We start from the raw sequence: 19,817 nt of genomic DNA on the forward strand, positions 1-19,817 counted from the left end.
TTGAAAAAACCAGTATTCCTGAGTCTCAACATTCCTCTGCTGTCAACAAATAGCTGTGAAACCCACTGACAAAGCGTATGTCTGAACCCCCTACCCTCTCTAGGGGCAGATCCACATAAAGAATAATAGCCTACTACTACTACTACCAATTACTCTATTAGCTCAGGTGAAAGAGGTCTGTACTGTAGATCTAAAGTTTGCAATCCTGTTGATGATCCATGGGGGGGTCAGTATGGTTTCTCTTTCTTTAAATTTGCTTTTTTTTTTAAACTTAGGACATTCTATATTTTTTTTAAAACTACATTAAATGAACATTGATTGCAAAATCAAGGACTCAAAGGTAGAAAATACCAAAATTAAGATTGCCAGTGCAACATGATCACATACTACTTTTCCATAGGACCTCTGCCTATCAAAGATATTGATAACACTAAAGAAATTTTCTGAAACTTCTGTTTTACAAATTTCAGTATAAAATTATTAAAATTATCAAAATATGTCTCATTTTACTTTTTACAAATTCAGAAAGCTCTTCTCACAAGTGATAATTAATAGAATGCTTTGGATTTCACAAAAGAAAATGAGGTTGTATAGTTTGAGGTAAGTACCTTGGAAAGGCTTTGACTATTTGTCAAAGAAATAACTGCTTGAAATATGGTTGAAAATGGTAAACCATTAAGTAGTGACAACTGTAATATTTATTTGGCAAATTGCGTAATAGAAATATGATCAAAGCTATAGATACCTAAAAATATTTGAGTAACTTATTCTTTAGTGAATTCTTCAGTGTGGACTGTTTCCATTGTATAATTGAATAAGCTGGAAACAGGTTGAAGGTCAGTCTACTTGTAACATAGTATAATTATTTTTCTTCAGGAAATATCTAGTCTATATTAACTCTTATAAATCACTTCAATGAATACTTCAACATCAGCAAACTTTTGTAAAACAAAATTAAACAGTTACAAGACAAACACAAAAGTCCTTCTGATCCACTTAAGAACCCTTCATTAATATCCTCTGGACTTTTGTTTGATTTGCTGAAGCCTTAAAAATCCCTCCTTTCTAACAAAATGCAATAATAGCAATATTATAATTACAATATTATCTTATTAAATTTAAGTACTGTGTGTGATGTAGTATGAGACATAAAGATCTTAAATTTACATTTACAGGAGGATCCCATAGCACTTTGTTAACATACTTGCATATACGCAAGGGTATTTATCCTGTACCAGCATCTACAAGCCTGGACCCCTGCATCCATGCAGTGTCCCATTAACTTAACCACTAAAATTCAGCCACTGTATCCTGCAACACCACACACCAGTATAGAACAGAAAATAAAGAATATTATATACACAATTGAAACTGCAGGGAGAATTTAAGAAGGAAGAATGTAATTTTAGAAAATAAATTTGCCTAGAACACTGGGAAACATGTAAATATTAGTAATGTTAAATATTACTTTTAAATAGCCTCTATTTAAATAACATTTCTGTAATTGGCAGATTTCTCAATACATTACATAACAAAGTAATAAAAGGGTGCAAACAAGAAACTTCCAGTTTTCAAACACTATCTATTACCAGGGAAAATTAAATTAGTATCAACCAAGTACATAACTAGACAGGGCCCAAGCATAATTTTTTTCAACCCAGTACAGACTTGTAAGATGGACGCGCTCCCACACACATACCACAATCTCTCATCCTATACATACAAGCTCATGAGCCATGAAAAAAGTTTGAACTCTGAAATTAGTTACATATTCTACATTTCTGAAAAATGCCTCCCTCCCCGCCCCTTTTGCTATTTTTGTTTTAACATAACACCCCGCCTGAGAATTTGCTGACTATTTTGTAACTTTTGGGTCATTATAAAGGTATTATATCCTGTCAATGTCTTTTTTTTTATTATTATTCTAATGGACCAATATGACTGCAAACATTTTATAATTAGGCCAATTAACTTCAAAGCTTTATTTTTCTGGCCTTTTTCATTGCAAAATCATGAATTAGCCCCCCATCAACATCTTTTGGCATTGACTTTGCTAGGTTCCGCATTTCTTCAAAAGTCAGGACACCAGATAGAACTATTTTTGATGTATACAGACTAACACGGCTACCCCTCTGGAACTATTTTTGATGGATAGACTCTGTTATATTTTCAGGCCACAAGCCTAGATCTTTGAAAAGACAAGAATCAGATACTGTAGCACTACTCTCTCCTGCTCCTCCTTTCTTCTGAATGTGGTGGTGCTAATGGTGATACTATCTGGCTAACTTCAATCATTATATTAGTCACATGATGCATGTTCTGGCAGCTTTTGTTTGTCATCAATTGCGAGTGCCACAGACACAGTCTCTATATTGAAATCATTTTCATCTTGATTTTGTTCATCTGCTTCCCAAGTTAGTATATTGCCTGACTGCAGAAAAGCCTTGTCTGATTTGAAAAACTAGAGGTAATATTGGTGTCCTTTAGCTTCTTTTAGTTCCCTTTCTGTACCGCCTTACGTTTCTGACTGCATGATTTGTATTTATAACCACCACCAGAAGTGGCAGTATGGTGGATGTGCATAACTGTGAGTGAATTAGACACTTACTCACATATATTTTAGGCCTGCACATCCTACCAGAAGAAGAAGCAGCACTGACTCCTACTGTCTTATGGTGCTTTCCTTTGCCCCTCCCACCTGCCTATGAAGAAGGAACTCTGGGACTAGTAGTTCTTGATCTTGATATGATAGACCATGTCACACAGAGGAGCACAAATCTCTGTCTCTCAATCTCAAACTACGAGTCCTAGTTTAATGCACAAGCACAAGAATTCTCCATTCTAGAGAAGGGCCTGGGCTGGGCCAGGAGGCCCAGCAACTGACTGTTCAGAATGTTGCTTGAAGCTGCTCTAACACTGCTTCTGATTGGCTCCAGCAAATCTCACAAGATCAGGACAATAGATACATAGATACAGGGAAATAAGTGTCTATAAATATCCTCAGGCATGATCCACAATTTAGCCTCAGTTTTTTCCTCATGGTAATGGGGGTTGCAGCCTGTAATTTTTTTTAACTCCAGCCATGGGAGTACATGCCTTCCTTTCTTTTACTATGATTAAAAGGACAGTGGCCCAAATGAAACATCAGTAGAGCACAATATTAATAATCCCAAAATGACTAACAAATATGGAACAAATACATATTAGAACTAGCAATACTGATTCAGATACAACTGTTCCAGATAGAAGACTATTAAAAGATTGGGAGGATAACTTGCATACTTTGGTCATACAAGTTACTCTCTCCCAGACCTTTGGAAGCAGCTGTAAGTCTTCTGAGGAAAATACAAGGAAGACAGAGGGCAACCTGGGAAGAATGCAATAAATAGTGAAACTACAGCTTGAATTGCATTTCTGCACATTTTAATTCTCACTGAATTTTTGTTTTCTGTTCACCAGAAAAATAGAATGACCATTCAACCATTTCTGCATGCCACATGCCAATAGAAGATAAGATTTGTAGTTCAACCTCTTGTCTGTATGTGGTTTAATTAAATGGAGTTAGTGGTCCCATCCACCTACACCTAAATATTCCCTAGATATGTTAGTAAGATTGTCTCTTTGCTACAGAATTGGAAAGATAACTTGGCTCTCAGTCTGAAAGACTGTTCAACTAAGCTGGACTTCTTGTATCCGCTGTCCTTTAAAAGGGTATTAGACATCAAAGTGAGCTGAGCAGAACAGCAGGGAGTCAAACTGAGCAGCTCTGAAAGGTAACTAACTAGTCCTAATCACTTTCATTTTTGCAGTAGACTCCATATGTGAAGATTAACTAAATTGCCTTTGCCTATAATTTTGGGTCCCAGTTTGAGACACATAGGTCTCAAGACCAGCACCCAAATATGGAAGCATGAAACATTTGTGGATACTTTATAAAAATTGGCTCTAAGAGCTTGCAGAAGGAAACTGACAGGACTCAGTACAGGAAGCTGAGAGCCAACTGCAAAGGGAAATTCATTAGTCCTAGAGAAACTGAGTAGGCATAGCAGTTTGATGCAAAAGGAAAATTAATAAACCTAGTCAGACACCTCTGCAAAGCTCTCTACAAAGGGTGTGGAAAAGAGAAAAGGGGCAAAAGAAAGATAAGCACTAACAGACAAAAGAATGGGGGGGAGACACATATAAAAGGGAAATTAACACAAAGATTAAAGAGAAAACAACAAAAAAAGAAAGTAAATGTTAATAGAGAACAGAAATGAAAGAGAAACAGAAGAAAAAGATGGGGGAGGAGGGAAGAGAGGAATGAAGAGAAAGATTTGCCACATCAGTGGAAAAGTACCATCACTTTTCTCCCATTACTTTGGTTCCTAGTTTACAACTGGGAGAAACAATCAGGTGTATTGATATGAGAGCAAAGAAACAGAGAATTCAGGGGGATTTTATGTTTGGGACAAGAAATATAAGAAAGTGGAAGGGTCACATATATGATATTGCAAGTAGGCTTTCAAATGTAAACAGTTGCATGTGATATTTAAAAAAATATTTTTCTTCTCTTTTGTTGTATATAGAAAAACTGCAGGTAATAACATACTTCCCATGTCCTTTAAGTGTGGCTCTGCTATACAAATAGACTAGAAAAAAGGGCATAATGTAGTTCAGTATTTGTTGTCTCAGTAATTTCCACATCAAAAGTGCTCAATTTGAAAGTTAAAAGATGTGTTGCTGGTTTCTTTTCGATCAGGCCTGCAAACTCCATTTAGGTTAAGAAAGCCCTTCTCATGGATCATCACCAATACTGTATTAAAGATGGTGCAGGCCAAATTATTACTACAATTTCACCTTTACAACTCCACTGTTTTCAAATTATTCTTTTCATGACACCATTCAACTTTACAGCCTTCAGTTCGGATTGCACAGGTTTCACTGAATGAAATTTAGTAACAATTCTGTTGATGAAGTATAGTACAAGAAAGAATAGAATCTACCTTCCTCTCCCAAATCTCTATTTTGTCTACAGGCCTAACAAAAGGACAAAGGAATAAAATCCAAATTTTGATGCTAAACTCAGTACATCAGTCTGAAAATACACCAGAAGCAAAACTATTGAACAAGAAGATGCCATTTTTACAGTCACTTTTCAGAGTACAGACACACTTTAATCAAACATAGGAATTGCCATACAGAGTCAGACCAGGCACATTCTTAGTACAGAATTTTATCTTTGACAGAGGCCAATATCAGAGACTTCAGAGGAAAATGAATAAATCACAGTAGGCAGATGTATGATACATTTAATTTTATTAAACCTCCATTTGTGTTATAAGCCAGGGAGAACAGAAGTTCTCCATCTACCTTCTCTACATCCTTAATTATTTTATATGCTCTTTAGGGGAAAGACTGACACCCCAGGGCCAACAGCAGGACAACACCACCCCAGCAAAGGGGTCGAGGAAAAGGTTTTGTGTTTGGGAATTGGTTTGGTTTGGTTTGCTGGAAGAACCCTCCTTGGGCCTGGCATGAGGCCAGCCTTGAAACTACTGATAAGAGAGTACAGAAGGGGAAGACAAACTCTGTGGAGGCTGACTTAACCCAGGCCTCACCACTGCCTGAGGAGGAAGTACAAAGTCTGGCGAGACAGAGGATGTGTCTTGCCACAAGATATAAAAAATAATGAATGGTATAAAAAAGTAAACTGACTTATCCTCTCATAGTACAAGAACAAGGGGACATCTAATGAAATTAAAAGGCAAAAATTTAAAATTGATTAAAGGAAATAATTTTGTCTATGTATAACTAATCTGTGGAACTCCCTGACACAAGATATCATTGAGGCCAAGAGCTTAGTATAATTCAAAAAAGGACTAGATGTTTATCAAGGCAAATGAGAAGATTCACATTTATGTTAGTTAGGATATATTTTTAAAGTAAAGTATAAACTCTCATTCTTTAGAGCACAAGCCAACCACTAAATGAAAAATTTCCTTTAAGAACTGTTGTTCCATAATTGTCCACTCTGTCGTTTTTATCATCTTTCTCTGAAGTATCTGATACTGGCTACTGTAAAAGATAGCTTACTGAATTCGGTGCTCCAATGTCATGATTCATAATGGCAATTTCTGTGTTCCTATGGACCTTGGAAAGGTGGCTCAAGTGCCCATTGCCTCAGTTTCCAAATCTGTAAAATGGGGATAACAATAGTTACTTCACAAAAAGGGTTTGATGCTCATTTATTATTTGTGCTTTTAGATGCTAGGAAGAAAAGCAATATGCCGTAAGTGCAAAGTATAGCATAAATGAGGCACTACATAACACTGCCTTTCGGAGCTAAACAACATTTTAGACATATTCCACCTTTCATCAAAAGGGACCAAAATCACTTCCCTACCTATATGCAGCTCTACTAAAAATGAAGCTACTTCTGAGATGGAAATGGATAGCAAATGCACAATATGCAACACAGTGGTGTCGGAAAAGGGAAATTTGGCCAAGGACATGAGGGAAATTTATGAGATAGGATATTTAATATCAGCAAAGAGTGATATTACCAGGATTTTATCCTCAATGAGATTAATATCCTTACTCTCCATAAAGTGTCTAAGTAGGTTTCATTTTCACACAGGGTGGAAAGAGCAGCAGTCCTATCTCAAAACATTTGGACCCGTACACTGAGGGGGAAAAAAAAGCTGCATGGGACCGTTAATGTCCGTGAATAAACAGAGGATCTCGGTTTCATCCACAGATCCCTGTTCATTCGATAAGCATAAGAGTGGAATCACTATCATCCATGCAGAGTGAACAGATTCCAGTTGTTTAGCATCTTGTCCAAAAGACCTTCACACAGAATAACCTGTGTCACATCAGTATAAAGTGTTCAGTACACTGTAACTCAACAAACTCAAGGCACTTTGGCCTTAATGGCATTAGGAATGGGGGTCAACTGCTGAACAACCCCAAAACCTTCAGCCTGTGATATGTTCCCATGTCCCCATTAAAAAAATATAATGTATTAAGAAACCAATAGATGTTGAACCAAATATATCATTCTGCCCTGTGTGAAGGGGATGCTCCCCGTCCCTTCTGTAGAAAGCACACTATTACACCACCACATTGTCCCCTGGTTGAAGAGGATGTTCCCTCTTATTTCATTTGCTGTACAACTTGGGCTTTCCCCACCACTTCCTCTGTAAAGGGGAAACCTCCTTCCACAGTATGCCCATGGATGCTGTGTGGAGGGGACTCTCCTCATTACCACCTTGTAACATGCCAGAGGAAGATGCTCCAAACACCACCACCTCATCACCTGTGTGAAGGGGACTTTTAGGTCCTCCCCCCTTGCATGAAGGGGTCTCCCCCCATTTCCCATGCAAAGGGGCTTCTCCACCTCCCAGTCTCCTATACAGAGGGGTCTCCCCCCACATTCCCCGTGTGAGGGGGCCTCTCCCTCCATTCCCTGTGTGAAGCGGCCTCTCTCCAGAGCCCTCTGTGTGAAATTGTCTCCCCACTGCATTCCCTGTGCAAGGGGTGCTTCCCCCCGTGTGCAGGGGGTCTCCCCACCGCATTCCCCGTGCAAAGGGGCCTCTCCCCCTCCATTCCCTAGGCAAAGGGTCCCCCCATCCCGAAGTCAAGAGGGGTCACCCCCTGCCCCTCATGAAGGGCTCCCTTCCCTAGCCCCCACCTGAAGGGACGTCTCCCCTCTTTCCCCATGCCACGGGCCTGGCTCCCTTAACCCCCGTGGCAAGGGGTCTCTTCCCCCCTCCTTCACCCACCCTCCCCGGGACTGCGGCTGGCACTGACCCGGCTCTGCCGTCTTGCTCCTCTCCGCCATGTTTGTTGTCATCCCCCCCGCCTCTCCACACGGAGTGAGACGCTGCCCGGGCGTCACCATGGCAACACACGTCACAGCCAGGGGAGTCCCTCACTCCTCCCCCCTCCCTCCCTTTGCCACGGGGTCAGCAACGCGCCGCCCGCCAGGTGAGTCTGACCAGGAGGCGGCAACTGCCGGCGCGCGCGCTAGCCGCGCTGTGGCGGGCGGACGCTCGCCCCCCTCCCCCCCTTGCAGCTCCAGGGCTGAGGTGAGGGGCCGGCGGCGGCTGCTGCTAAGCGAATTGCAGAGTCGCTGCGCGGGGGCTGGGCCGGTGTTTGCAGCTCATTGTGTGTGTGTGTGTGTTTGTGCAGCTCCCCCTCCCCCGCAGGTGTGTCGGACAATTACAGTGATGCAGCCCCAGGAGCGCGGCGGGCTCATTGAGTGTGTTTGTGTGTCTGTCACACACACACACACCTCTGCCCCCCGCCAACGGCGGGTGAGTCTGACCATTACAATGCTGCAGCTCTAGGGGAGGGGGGAGCTGATGATGGCAACTGAAACCGGCCCCGTGCCGCAGTGACAGCCGCCATGCAGCTCTCTCGGGCAGGAGGGGCCCCTTCGCCTTCCCTATGCCCCGGTCTGAGCATAAGGTAATTACAATGATACAGCCCGTTAGGGAAGAAGAGCTCGTTGTGTGTGTCTCCCCCTTCTCCCTCCACAGGTTCCTTCTCCCAACAGAAGACCGACTACACATCATTACAATTATGCAGCCGTCCCCCCCCCCACACACACACCCACACCCGAGCAGGTGAGTCTATGTGGCAATTATAGTGAAGAGGAGGGGGCTCATTATATATATGTGTGTGTTTCCCCCTTGCCACACTCACCACCTGAGTTTGACTCTATAGCAATTACAGGCGTGCAGCCCTGTGGAAAGAGGGGCTGACTGCTTGTGGGCACCCCTAGCCCCCTTCCAGATCTCCACCCTGACCCAAATGAACCTGACTATTTGGCACTCCAAAGTGAGGCACTTCTGAGCAGAGAGGAGGTGCTTGTTTCACGTGTATGCCCCCCACCTTCCCACAACCCAACCCAAATGTGCCCAAAACCCAGTAGGTAAGATTGACCATGTGGCAATTACAGTGATGGCCCCTTGGCTTAGGAGGGCCTGTGTGTACCAGTGCACGCATCCTCTCAACCCTAGCAGATGAAACTCACCATCTGACAATTACAGTGATGAAACCTTCAGTGAGGAGGTGCTCATAATGTCTAAGTTCCCCCTAAGGTACAGCAAGCTGAGACTGACCATGTGTGTCTCAATCATGCAAGCCTGAGAGGGGAGGCTAATCTGTAGATTCCCACCTCACCCACACACCCCTTAAAGCCTAACAGGTGAGACTGACTGTGTACCAGTTAACATATTGCAAGCACAGGAGGTAGACCTTGTAAGAGTGTGGCTGTCCCTGCCTCCTTAGATTTAGTATGTGAATCTTAAAATGTTGCAAGCCTGCAACTGTAGGCAGGCTGAAGAAGGTCTTCCCTGCAAGTGTTATTTATGGACATTGCCTTGACTTCCCCTCACTAACTCTCTTATGGATTCCTTCCAGTCTGGTGTGTGCCCTCTATGGTCCAGTGAAACGGTCCTCACTTGATTTGTGATACTGTCAGCCACTCCCTCCTCCTTCATGCCATCTTTCCCCTTGGGTTTTGTGGCCCTACCCTGTCTTGGTTCTCTTTATATTTCTCCAATTACTGTTTCAGCATCTGTTTTGGTGGTTCCTCCTCCAGCACCCTCCTTTCTCTCTGTAACTCTTAAGTTTCTCTATCCTTTGTCCCATCCTCTTCATCCTCAACACCTCACCCTTGGATGACTTCCTTCTCTCACAAATTCAGCTACATACCTATACCAATGATATTACATCTAATTTCCTGCACCAGATTTGGCTTCCTCTATCCAGCCCACATGTCTGATTGTCTCTGACATACTTTTGTTTTCAACATGGTCAAACACATTCTTATTTTCTTTCCTAAAATGTCTGCATTCTCTTTCCCCTCAGACTCTCAACCTTTGAGGTCCTCTCTGATTTCCCCTCTTCTCCTATTCATCCAGGGTGTTTCCAGGTTTTACCATGTCTTGCTGTATGACACTCTGAAAATCTGACCCTTTCTGTCCCAACAGATAAAACACTTATCCACACCCTGGTCATCTCCTGCATGGACTACTGCAACCTCATCCTGTGTGGGCTCCCTGATGTCCACAAATAGTCCTCTTCTGTCCATCCTGAAGCTGCACAAATATCTTCCTCACCTGTGGCTCTGATAACATCACTCACCTCTTCGTTTGTTCTCTCTTTACCTACCATATCAAGTTCTCACTTTTCTCATCCTTGCATTCAAGGACCTGTGCAACTCTGGCTGAGTCTACATTTCTGATCTCATTTTTATTGTGTTCCCTAGCTCCCTTTGCTCCATCTGCTATGCCAGTACCAGTGCCCCTTTGTCTATCATGCATTTTTATCTTCAAGACTTCCTCCGTGCTACTTATATGGAATACCTTCCAATACTAGTCCTTCAGTCCACATTCCTCACATTATTCAAATTGTTCTTAGACTCACTTCTCACATGAGGATCACAAATAGTAATCTGCATCAGTCATCTGCCTTCAACACCCGCAGTGTAATATACGGTCCAGCTTCTTCAAGTTACTCCATACCTACACAGAGTTCTACTGAAATTAGCAGCCCTCTGTGCATGGGAGGAAAAAGTGCTTTTTTTCCCCAATCAAGTTAATTCAACAGAGTTAACTTAACACAAATGGAAAGCTCTCTTATCACCTATGTAAACATAGCTTAACATTTTTTAAACAAACCCATATGAGCTGATCCTATTGTAGCCAAGAATACCGCCTGGTCCTACAACACAATTGAAAACATATTAAATGTAGGTGATAAGGGGACTTTTGAATGATGCATGCTTATTTGAATTGAAAAAGCACCTTTTTTACCTGTGTAGACAGGGCTTATGGGAACAAAGATATAGAGTAACTTGGAGGAACAACATCTAAGAGACAATAAGGGAAATAGTGAGGGAAGGGAGAAATTTATTTATTTGTTATTGTTACAGCACCCAAAATTATGGTACAGGTGTCTTGTGGTACTGATAGAAATAGGGTCCCTGGGCCAAAGAGCTTATAATATAATTTTAGTCATACACAAAGGGGAGTAACTGAATGCTGTTGCAAAACATTGTTGCAACAATCATCTTCCTAGTTCATCATTTTGACCACATCACCCTACTTGTATCTCTCCTCAGCTCTTCCTCCTCCATTGCATGAAGCATAAAATACATATCTTCGCTGTCAAAGCCCTTCACAGCCTATTACCACCCCATCTATTGTCCCTGATGCTATCGAGATGTCAACTCCTATCTCCATTCTGCCAACGATGCCAGTCCACCTGTTCAATTTTCACCAAATAAGAACACTCCACCAGAGAAGTAGACCACATCATGGAATAGGCCACCCAAATACCCTGAGAGAACATATTTCAATATTGGGGGAGAAGCCTCTGACTACACACACCTACTTGTCACTTGCCACCCCACACTGGAGCCCATATGGGGTATTATTAAACAAGTACAACCCATGCTCGATGGGGATTGTATCCTGAAAGAAATCTTTCCCAATCCTCCAACCTCTTTAAGCTCATCATCAGAAGCAAGCTCCCCAAAGACCAGAAGCAGATCCTGCCAGAACAGCAGATGCAAAACCTGCAGCCATATCTCCACTGCTACAATGATCAATACCCCCATCACAATACACCTTTCAAGACCCATGAGTCCTACATTTGCCTGTCACAGCATGGTACCTCATCCAGTGCACTAAATGCCCTAATAACTACTAAGTGGGTGAGAGAAGACAATCACTACGCTCTCAAATGAACTTACATAGAAAATGATGACAAAAACATATCACCTGTGAATGAACAGTTTTCACAAAACTGTCACTCCATATCTGACCCCTCATCCTTGTCCTCGAAACTTGCACAACACCTTCAAATGACGAGCTTAAATTGATAACTTCGCTTGACACTAAAAATCATGATTTTAATAAAGATACTAGATTTATGGCTTATTACAACAATCTATAACCCACTAATCCCGCCCCTTTTTTGTCATATGACTGCAGTGGTGGTAACAGGCCACTTCATCTTGAATGGTTCTTAACATGTGTTAACTACTTACGCTAAACAATCTGTTCCACCTTGTATTTAGCTGTCACATTGAGTACCTTACTTTTCCCAGACCTGAAGAAATTCTGTAGCTCAAAAGTCTGTCTCTTTCACCAACAGAAATTGGTCCAATAAAAGATATTGCACAACCCACCTTGTCTCTCTGTATTTTAAAGGCTATTTGCAATGGAAAAATATGGGCTCATGACATTTTTCTTGCTTTGTAACATTTAAAGAAGACCAGAAGAATATGTTTCAAAAGTTGTTTTTCATAGATTCTGAGGCCAGAAGGAACTACTGTGATCATCTAGTCTGACCTACTGCATAATTCATGCCATAGGACTTCCCTGCATTCATGCCTGTTTGAATTAGAGCATGTCTTTTAGAAAAATGTCAGTCTTGATTTAAAAATATCTAGTGAGGGAGAATCCACCACAGCCCTTGGTAAATTGTTCCAATGGTTAATTACCCTTACTGTTAAAAATTTACACCTTATTTCCAGTTTCAATTTGTCTAGCTTCAACTTCCAGCCATTGGATCTTGTTATACCTTTATCTGCTAGATTAAAGAGCCCATCAAAATTTGTTCCCCAAGTAGGTATTTACAGACTTTGTTAAACTAAACAGATTAAGCTTCTTGAGTCTATCACTATAAAGCATGTTTTCCAGTCCTTTAATCATTCTCCCTTTGGCCCTATCCAATTTATCAACATCCTTTTTGAAATGTTGACGCCATAACTGGACACAGTATTCCAGTAGGCAATTGCTCAGTACCAAATACAGAAATGAAATAATCTCTCTATTCCTACTTGAGATTTCCCTGTTTAAAAATACATCCAGAGATTATATTAGCCCTTGTGGCCACAGCATTGCACTGTGAGTTCACATTCAGCTGATTATTCACTAAGACCCCCAAATCTTTTTAGAGTCACTGCCTCCCACGAGAGAGTCCATGATCCTGAAAGTATGGCCTCCATTATTTATTCCTAGTTATACAACTTTGCACTTGGCTTTCACGTTCACTTTCACCCAGCTTACCAACTCATCCAGATCAGTCTGTATCAGTAACTTGACCTCTTCATTATTTACCATTGCCTCAAACTTTGTGTCATCTGAAAATTTTATCAACGATTATTTTGTTTTCTTCAGGGTCATTGGCTTAAAAAAATGTTAAAATAGCATAGGGCCAAAGACCGATCCCTCTGGGACCCCACTAGAAATACATCTGCTTGCTCGTGATTCTCCATTTACAATTACATTTTGAGACCTATTAGCCAGTTTTTCGTCCATTTAATGTGTGCCATCTTGATTTTGAATTGTGCTAGTTTCTTAATCAAGATTTTGTAAGGACCAACTCAAATGACTTACAGAAGTTTAAGTGTATTACATCAATACTATAATCTTTATGAAACAAACTTGAAATCTCATCAAAACATACATCAACTTACTTTTGACAGGATCTATTCACATAAACCCATGTAGAGTGGCATTAATTATATTCCCCTCTTTTAATTCTTTATTAATCAAGTCCTGTATCAGCCATTCCATTATTTTGCTGGGGTCAATGTCAGGCTGACAAGCCAATAATTGACTGGGTCATCCCTTTACCCTCTCTAAATATTAGCATAATATTAGCCTCCTTCCAGTCTTCTGGAACTTTCCCCATGTTCAAGAATTGTTGAAAATCAGTATTAAGTGTCTAGTGAGCTCTTTGGCCAGCTCTTTTAAAACTCTTGGATGCAAGTTATCCAGACCTGCTGATTTTAAAATGACTAATTTTAGTAGCTGCTGTTTAATATTCTCCCGAGTTGCTATTGAAATGTAAAGTGTTTCATTATCATCATTGACTACATCTGTTTTTCCCCCCAAATATATAACTAATATATATTGAATACTACTACTTTGACATAATTGACGATTCTACCATTTCCATCTAGTAATGGACCAATGCCATTCTTAGAATTGGTTTTATTCCTAAAGTACTATAAAACACATCCTTCTTATTGTACTCCCTTGTTGAGTATCTGCAATTTCTAGCTTCTGATTTATATTAATTAGTATCAGTTTCTTATTACTTCCATTTGTTTTTGGTTTTTTGTTTCTTTTTGAGATTTTTTTGTTGTTGTTTGTTATTGTTACCTTTATTTCCCATCCAAACCAGGTTGATTTTTTAATCAGTATGGCTTTTTTTCTCTCAAATGTAGCTTTTTTGGGCATCTAGTAAAATGTTTATAAACAATTCACAATTATTCACATTTTTCTGTTGAAATTATTTCTGCCAACTGATTTGGCTCATAATTGTTTTCAGTTTTGTAAAAATGGCCCTTTTAATGTAACAAATAGTTATATTACCAGTTTGGTCTTTATTCTGTTTGCACATAACAAACATGATTGAATCATGATCACTTGTAGCTAAGTTACCACTAATTTTTAGGTCCATGATCAATTCCTTTTTATCTGTCAAGACCAGGTCTAATATGGAATTCCCCTTGTTGGATGCAACACTTTTTGAGTTAGGAAGTTGTCATCTATTCTGTTTAGAAATTCTAAGGATGTTTTAGAACTGGTAGTAGGAGAAACCTCCTTGTATTTTAAACAGTACATTTTTGTCCACCTTGCAAGGCTAAGTGGTGACAGATGAAAAAGAAAAAACATCAGAAGACTGAAGAGGCTGAAAAATTGAGAGAGAAAGGGATTTTCGATCAGGCAGCTTAAAATGCTTTAGGTTTTGTTTCTATTAACATCTGTGTAATTCAAATGATTAAGAACATTTTAGAGAGAAGATATTTTTTGTTACAGATTCAACCACCACCCATTCACTTAAGGTGTGACTGGTACTGAGACTCTCCACAGATTTTCTAGAATAATCTAGAAAGATCAGATTTGACATTCCTGATATTTGAGGTAAAAAAACCCCAACCACCTCTTTTTTAATACATCACAGAAGGGGCATAAACTCAATTTAAAAAAAAATCATTTGCAGCTGACCTTTAGGGCTGGATTTTAATGAGGAGAATGTAGTAGCTGGGTGGATCAGTTTTGTGCCCCCCAGTTAGGGTGTGGTGAAGAAAAAGTCATGAAGATGCTTCAAAGAAAAGCAGATAAATGGGGCATCAGGGATGGCCTCACTGATGGAGCAGCGAGGGTAGCATGCAAAGTGATAAGACTAGGTTGGTAGGCAGGCATAAAGTTACATCCTTGAAGGTGAGGACAAGCAATATGAACTTCATGCAGAAAAGGAGGAGGAGCCAGTGGAAAAATTCAAAGAGGGGTGTAATGTAGAAAAATTAAGCAGCTGTCTCATTAAGAAATGCACACAATGTACTAAGTAACCTCATAATTTTTCTATTGTAAGCCTCATCCTTCCTTTTCTCTTTCACTACTATTTATTGCTCTCATTGGTTTTGTAATGTCTAAAACTAGATTGTAAATGCCTTGTGTTGGGACAGTATTGGTTATGTGCTCTGTAATGCATCTAGCATTAGGTGCTCTGAACAACAAATAACATCACCTCATGGATTTATTCTGTTGTTATTAATCATGGGAAAAATTAAAATGTAGCAAGTATGGGAAGGTCGAGCTATGCTTGCCCTCACAGTATACATGGCTTTAGAATTAATCAAAAGCTGTGTTAAGGCAACTGAGATGAAATCTGAGACAGGGTGACTGCAAAACTTGGATCAAGTTGTACCCAAACAGGCAACAGGCCAACTCATTTTATTACTCCAAATATTTTTAATTACACATTTTAAGAGTATTTTTGAAATATCTGTTCATAAAAATGGTCCTGTGGGGGTAAATATTGTACAATTATATAGAGCAAATATCAGCCTGAAGAAACCCAGTTGACAAATTACAGATATAGGGGTAAATTACCCTCAGCAGTGGTACAATGTTGAAGCAACTTGTGACTACATGGATGAGGGGGCTTGTTTGGTTCCTGGGTCAGGCTAACTTGTGCTTCCCACTGCCATAGCCCCTATGAAACTCGAAGCAGGGGATTGCCAGGGCACAGGACCATCCTGGCCACATCACCTTCCTCCTCCAGCCTGCCCGAGACAGGAGTTTCTGTGGGAGCAGTACAAAGCTTTCACAAGGCAGACCACAGTGTAGGCTTACGAAAATAGTTTATGAATCGCATCCATGCTATACAGAAAAGGAAGACTCTCTGGGGTGAAGGGCAGCACTGTGTGGAGAGGGGAAATTTTCCATAAGGACACTGAAGTAAACCTCTACTTTTCAAACAAAAATGTTTTATATATTTGCAGGACATAAATAACCTTGATTTTTAAGTTCTCAGAGAAAAATCCATACAATAAAATTATACTTTATCTATCTGGGAAAGATGAACGGCTGAGTCAGTTCTGCTGGAATTTGAACATGTGGGTCAAGACAGTTTAGGAATTTCAAACATGACTAGAAAAAATGTTTTATACTCTTCAGGGCCACCCTTAAGGTACCAATAGCTTCTCTGGCTTCAGGGAACCTCCAGTGTCCAGGTACTCCTCACTGGTAAAAGGGCTTGCATGTACTTACTGATCATGTGCAGCTTTAAAAAAAAGCCATTGTTCAGGTGTTTCAAGAGCCCCATGTAATCTTAAACCAGTCATGGAAGCAGTGACTAGTCTGATCATGCTTAACAAGAAAAATCAAGTAAAAATATATCTTGTAAGGTCTTTACATTGATTTCCTTTACATTATCTTTTCAGCATCCTAGAATCTTTGTATGTTGTTACTGACGGTTCCAAGACTGTGTCTCATGTATTTGTTTTCATGCACTGTATTTTCAGATTGGATGAAGCCTAAATTTTCCTCCTACCTTTGAATTCTTTCTAGCATTTCATCTATTGAGTAAGAGTTCTTAAAGATGCAGCTCAGTGAATATTAAGAAGGTGATCAGGACCTAATGTTTCCTTAACCATTGATTGTTGTCCTGAAAAACTGATTACTAGCCCTATAACTGAAAATTAGTTGTTCAGGGGAAAGGGCAAATCATAATAGGCTTAGGACCTATGTGTAATTTCTTATACAAACAAATTCATGTTTTTGTTTGTAATTACTAAAAGGTGGAGTAAATCACTGTTAGACACTCATTAGTTATAGCAGGTTGAGATAGGGGTGGTAAGGAGAAGCTGCAGAAGTTTACTTTAAACAGCAATGGGCTCTAAGGGTGTATCCACAGCAGGCAGAAAGATGTCTTCTTACCAGGTGTTAACTAATATGAAAGTCCTAGTGAAGTCAAAGCAGTTTGTTGTTTTTACAAGTTAGCAGGTCGAAAGGCACTAAAGTGGAGCCTAGGTTTTACCCTGAAATGCTAACGTTAAAATTACAAGGGCCTGTCTTCATTAGGGTTGTACCTTGTTTTAATTACCACATGGTAAACCATCTTTTTTTTCACTGAAGGCAAGAGTGCACGTTGTTGAATGAAATAACTCTACATCAGTGTAAGCTACACTCACTGATTATGATCTAATTTTTAAAAATCACAGGGGAACTTGGTCCAAAGAGTCTTAGCCTAATATGATTAGAAAGTCATTGTATCAAGACCCAAGTTCACATTTATTTTTTAAATCAATCAGTTTGAATGTTTCACTACATAAAATACATTCCGTCAGGGCCCAAGCATAATTTTTTCAGGTGCAGTACAAACTTGTAATACGGGCCCCCCTCTCACACATACCCATGGGGGTTGCAGCCTGGGCAGGGCCTCCCAGGGCTTCTGGGCCCCGGTAAAGTGTACCCTTCTCCCCTCTACGTGGGGGCCCTGCATTCCATGCCTTTCTTGAATATCAATATTTTTTCTAGCTAATGTCATACTTATAAATATTTTAAATTAGTGTGATTACCAAAGTTATTCTCCTTTCTTCAGCAGGCATTGCTGACAAGTGTGTATTTAGTATGGCATACTCTTACCCCTAACTCCCCTCCTCCTGAGGGAAAAGTCTGTAGTAAAAGTGACTGTTCATGTAGCTTATTAGAAGTTTGCATCCAATATATCATTTTACATTCTAGAGCTTCAGGGAGCTTCACAAGCAGCATCCTTCCGCAACCACCCTGCCTTTCCCTTGCAATAGGTTAATAGGCTAGGAGAAATCCTTAAATTAGATCCTTATGGAAATTACCATATATATTTGACTAGAAACCACATCGTGTATTAAAATTAATTACTTCCCAATCCAGCTTGAAATCAGGGATGTATTCAAAATGAAGACACCCCTATGAAAGTAAAAGTTCTGTCCCCTGCAGATTGGAGAGTAAAACTAAATTAATAAATACATTTTTACCATGAAGCGTAACTTCTAAATGAAGGTATACAGTAAAACACAGATGGACTAATATTTTGGCTTAATCAACAAATCCACTATGATTGGCATGAGAGAATGTTCCTGTTTGTAGTTTGAAGTCCCTTTCCACAAATTTTTTTGCATAATGTGGTACTATCGCTTCTGAGATGGTTAATTAACTTAGCTTGTGTGGTGGGTGCACAGTGAACATCACTACACCAGACAAAGGAGGCAAATTTGTATCTAATCTGTTAGAAAGGGGTCCACAACAGGGCTTAAAGAGTCCCTGTAGATGATTCCACACAAGAAGCAGCTACAGAATAAGGCCCTTAGAAGTAAAAACTCCTGAAACCTTAACTACAGAGTCACAGTTGGGACTCACTCCATAATACCAGTACTGTCTAGTATCATATCCCATTTCTGATGATTCAGCCTTTCCATAGGTTACAATATCATACTCTGAATGACCCTTCCAAGGGCATCAGTGATCTCACTTGAAAACAACAACATTCCATAGTATATATTTTAGGTACTTATAAATACAGTTTTTATTACTGTAGTATTTGAGCACCTCTCAATCTTTCATGTGTTTATCATCACAACATCCTTGTGAGGTAAGAATGTATTATTAGCATCGTCCCCATTTTAGAAATGGAAAACTGAGGTACAAACACTTAAGTAACTTGCCCAGGGTCATACAGGTAGCCTGTGGGAGAGCCAGAAATTGAACCCAGGTTGCCACAGTCACAGGCTAGTCCCTAACATCTGGACTATCCTTCCTTTCCAATTTTGCAACCTTATAAAATAAACACAGAGCCAGCCAGTGGGCTAGCATTTGAAAGAGATTGGTTTCTAAAATGTTCCGATACTACTTCGTGCACTTACATTTTACAAAGTGGGCAGGATTTAAAACAAGTAAACACAAGAACATATGCCTGTTAATTAGGGCCTTCACAAAAATCATTTACTGTAATCTTGTGATTTTGTCGAGAGGAAATCTTTACTCAGGCAACATTTATTGGAGTACAAACAATGTCCAATTATAAAAGTGAATTAAACATCAGGTCTAAGGTAATGGAGAGTTTTGCCTGCATGACTGGGGTATAAGGTTTATAATCCATGTCATTATGGGACAAAAGCAGCAAAAACAAATATTTTGTTTATTCAAAAAAAGGCAATTATGCCATTCTTTAAGTAATAACATGTTCCCAATGTCAAAGTGGTATTGTTTAAAATAATCTAACCGCTTTTCCTTAGTGCTTGAAGCTTAACAGTCATTCATATATGATTAAGCAACTGACAGCAGTAGAACCAGCCAGGAGAGAGAAGAATCTATCTCAGCATACAGCACCAGACTGAAGCTCATTCCTTACTAAATTACAGGATGGCCTATTCCTCTGAAGTTCTCAGCACCCTCACTCCCACTGACTTCCGTGAGCACAGAATCATGAGGAATCTGACCTGAGAGGTCATATTTTGTTATATCTTAAATTAGTTGATA

General features: G+C 40.0%; 1 protein-coding gene across 1 annotated transcript in view; it reads right to left on the reverse strand.

Annotated features, from left to right (window-relative positions):
* The window catches only part of LOC137144931 (BEN domain-containing protein 5), an 803,386-nt gene extending 795,546 nt beyond the window's left edge, over nt 1-7,840 (reverse strand). Inside the window, exon 1 of the mRNA XM_067535412.1 lies at nt 7,795-7,840. Coding sequence (XP_067391513.1) covers nt 7,795-7,837 — 43 coding nt within the window. The 5' untranslated portion in view covers nt 7,838-7,840. The remainder of the gene's footprint in view (nt 1-7,794) is intronic.
* Between the last annotated feature and the right edge of the window lie 11,977 nt (nt 7,841-19,817).

The sequence above is a fragment of the Emydura macquarii genome, unplaced genomic scaffold (assembly GCF_026122565.2).
Source record: "Emydura macquarii macquarii isolate MOO-44397 ecotype Brisbane River unplaced genomic scaffold, CSIRO-AGI_Emac_v2 contig_3506, whole genome shotgun sequence".
Taxonomy (NCBI): domain Eukaryota; kingdom Metazoa; phylum Chordata; order Testudines; family Chelidae; genus Emydura; species Emydura macquarii.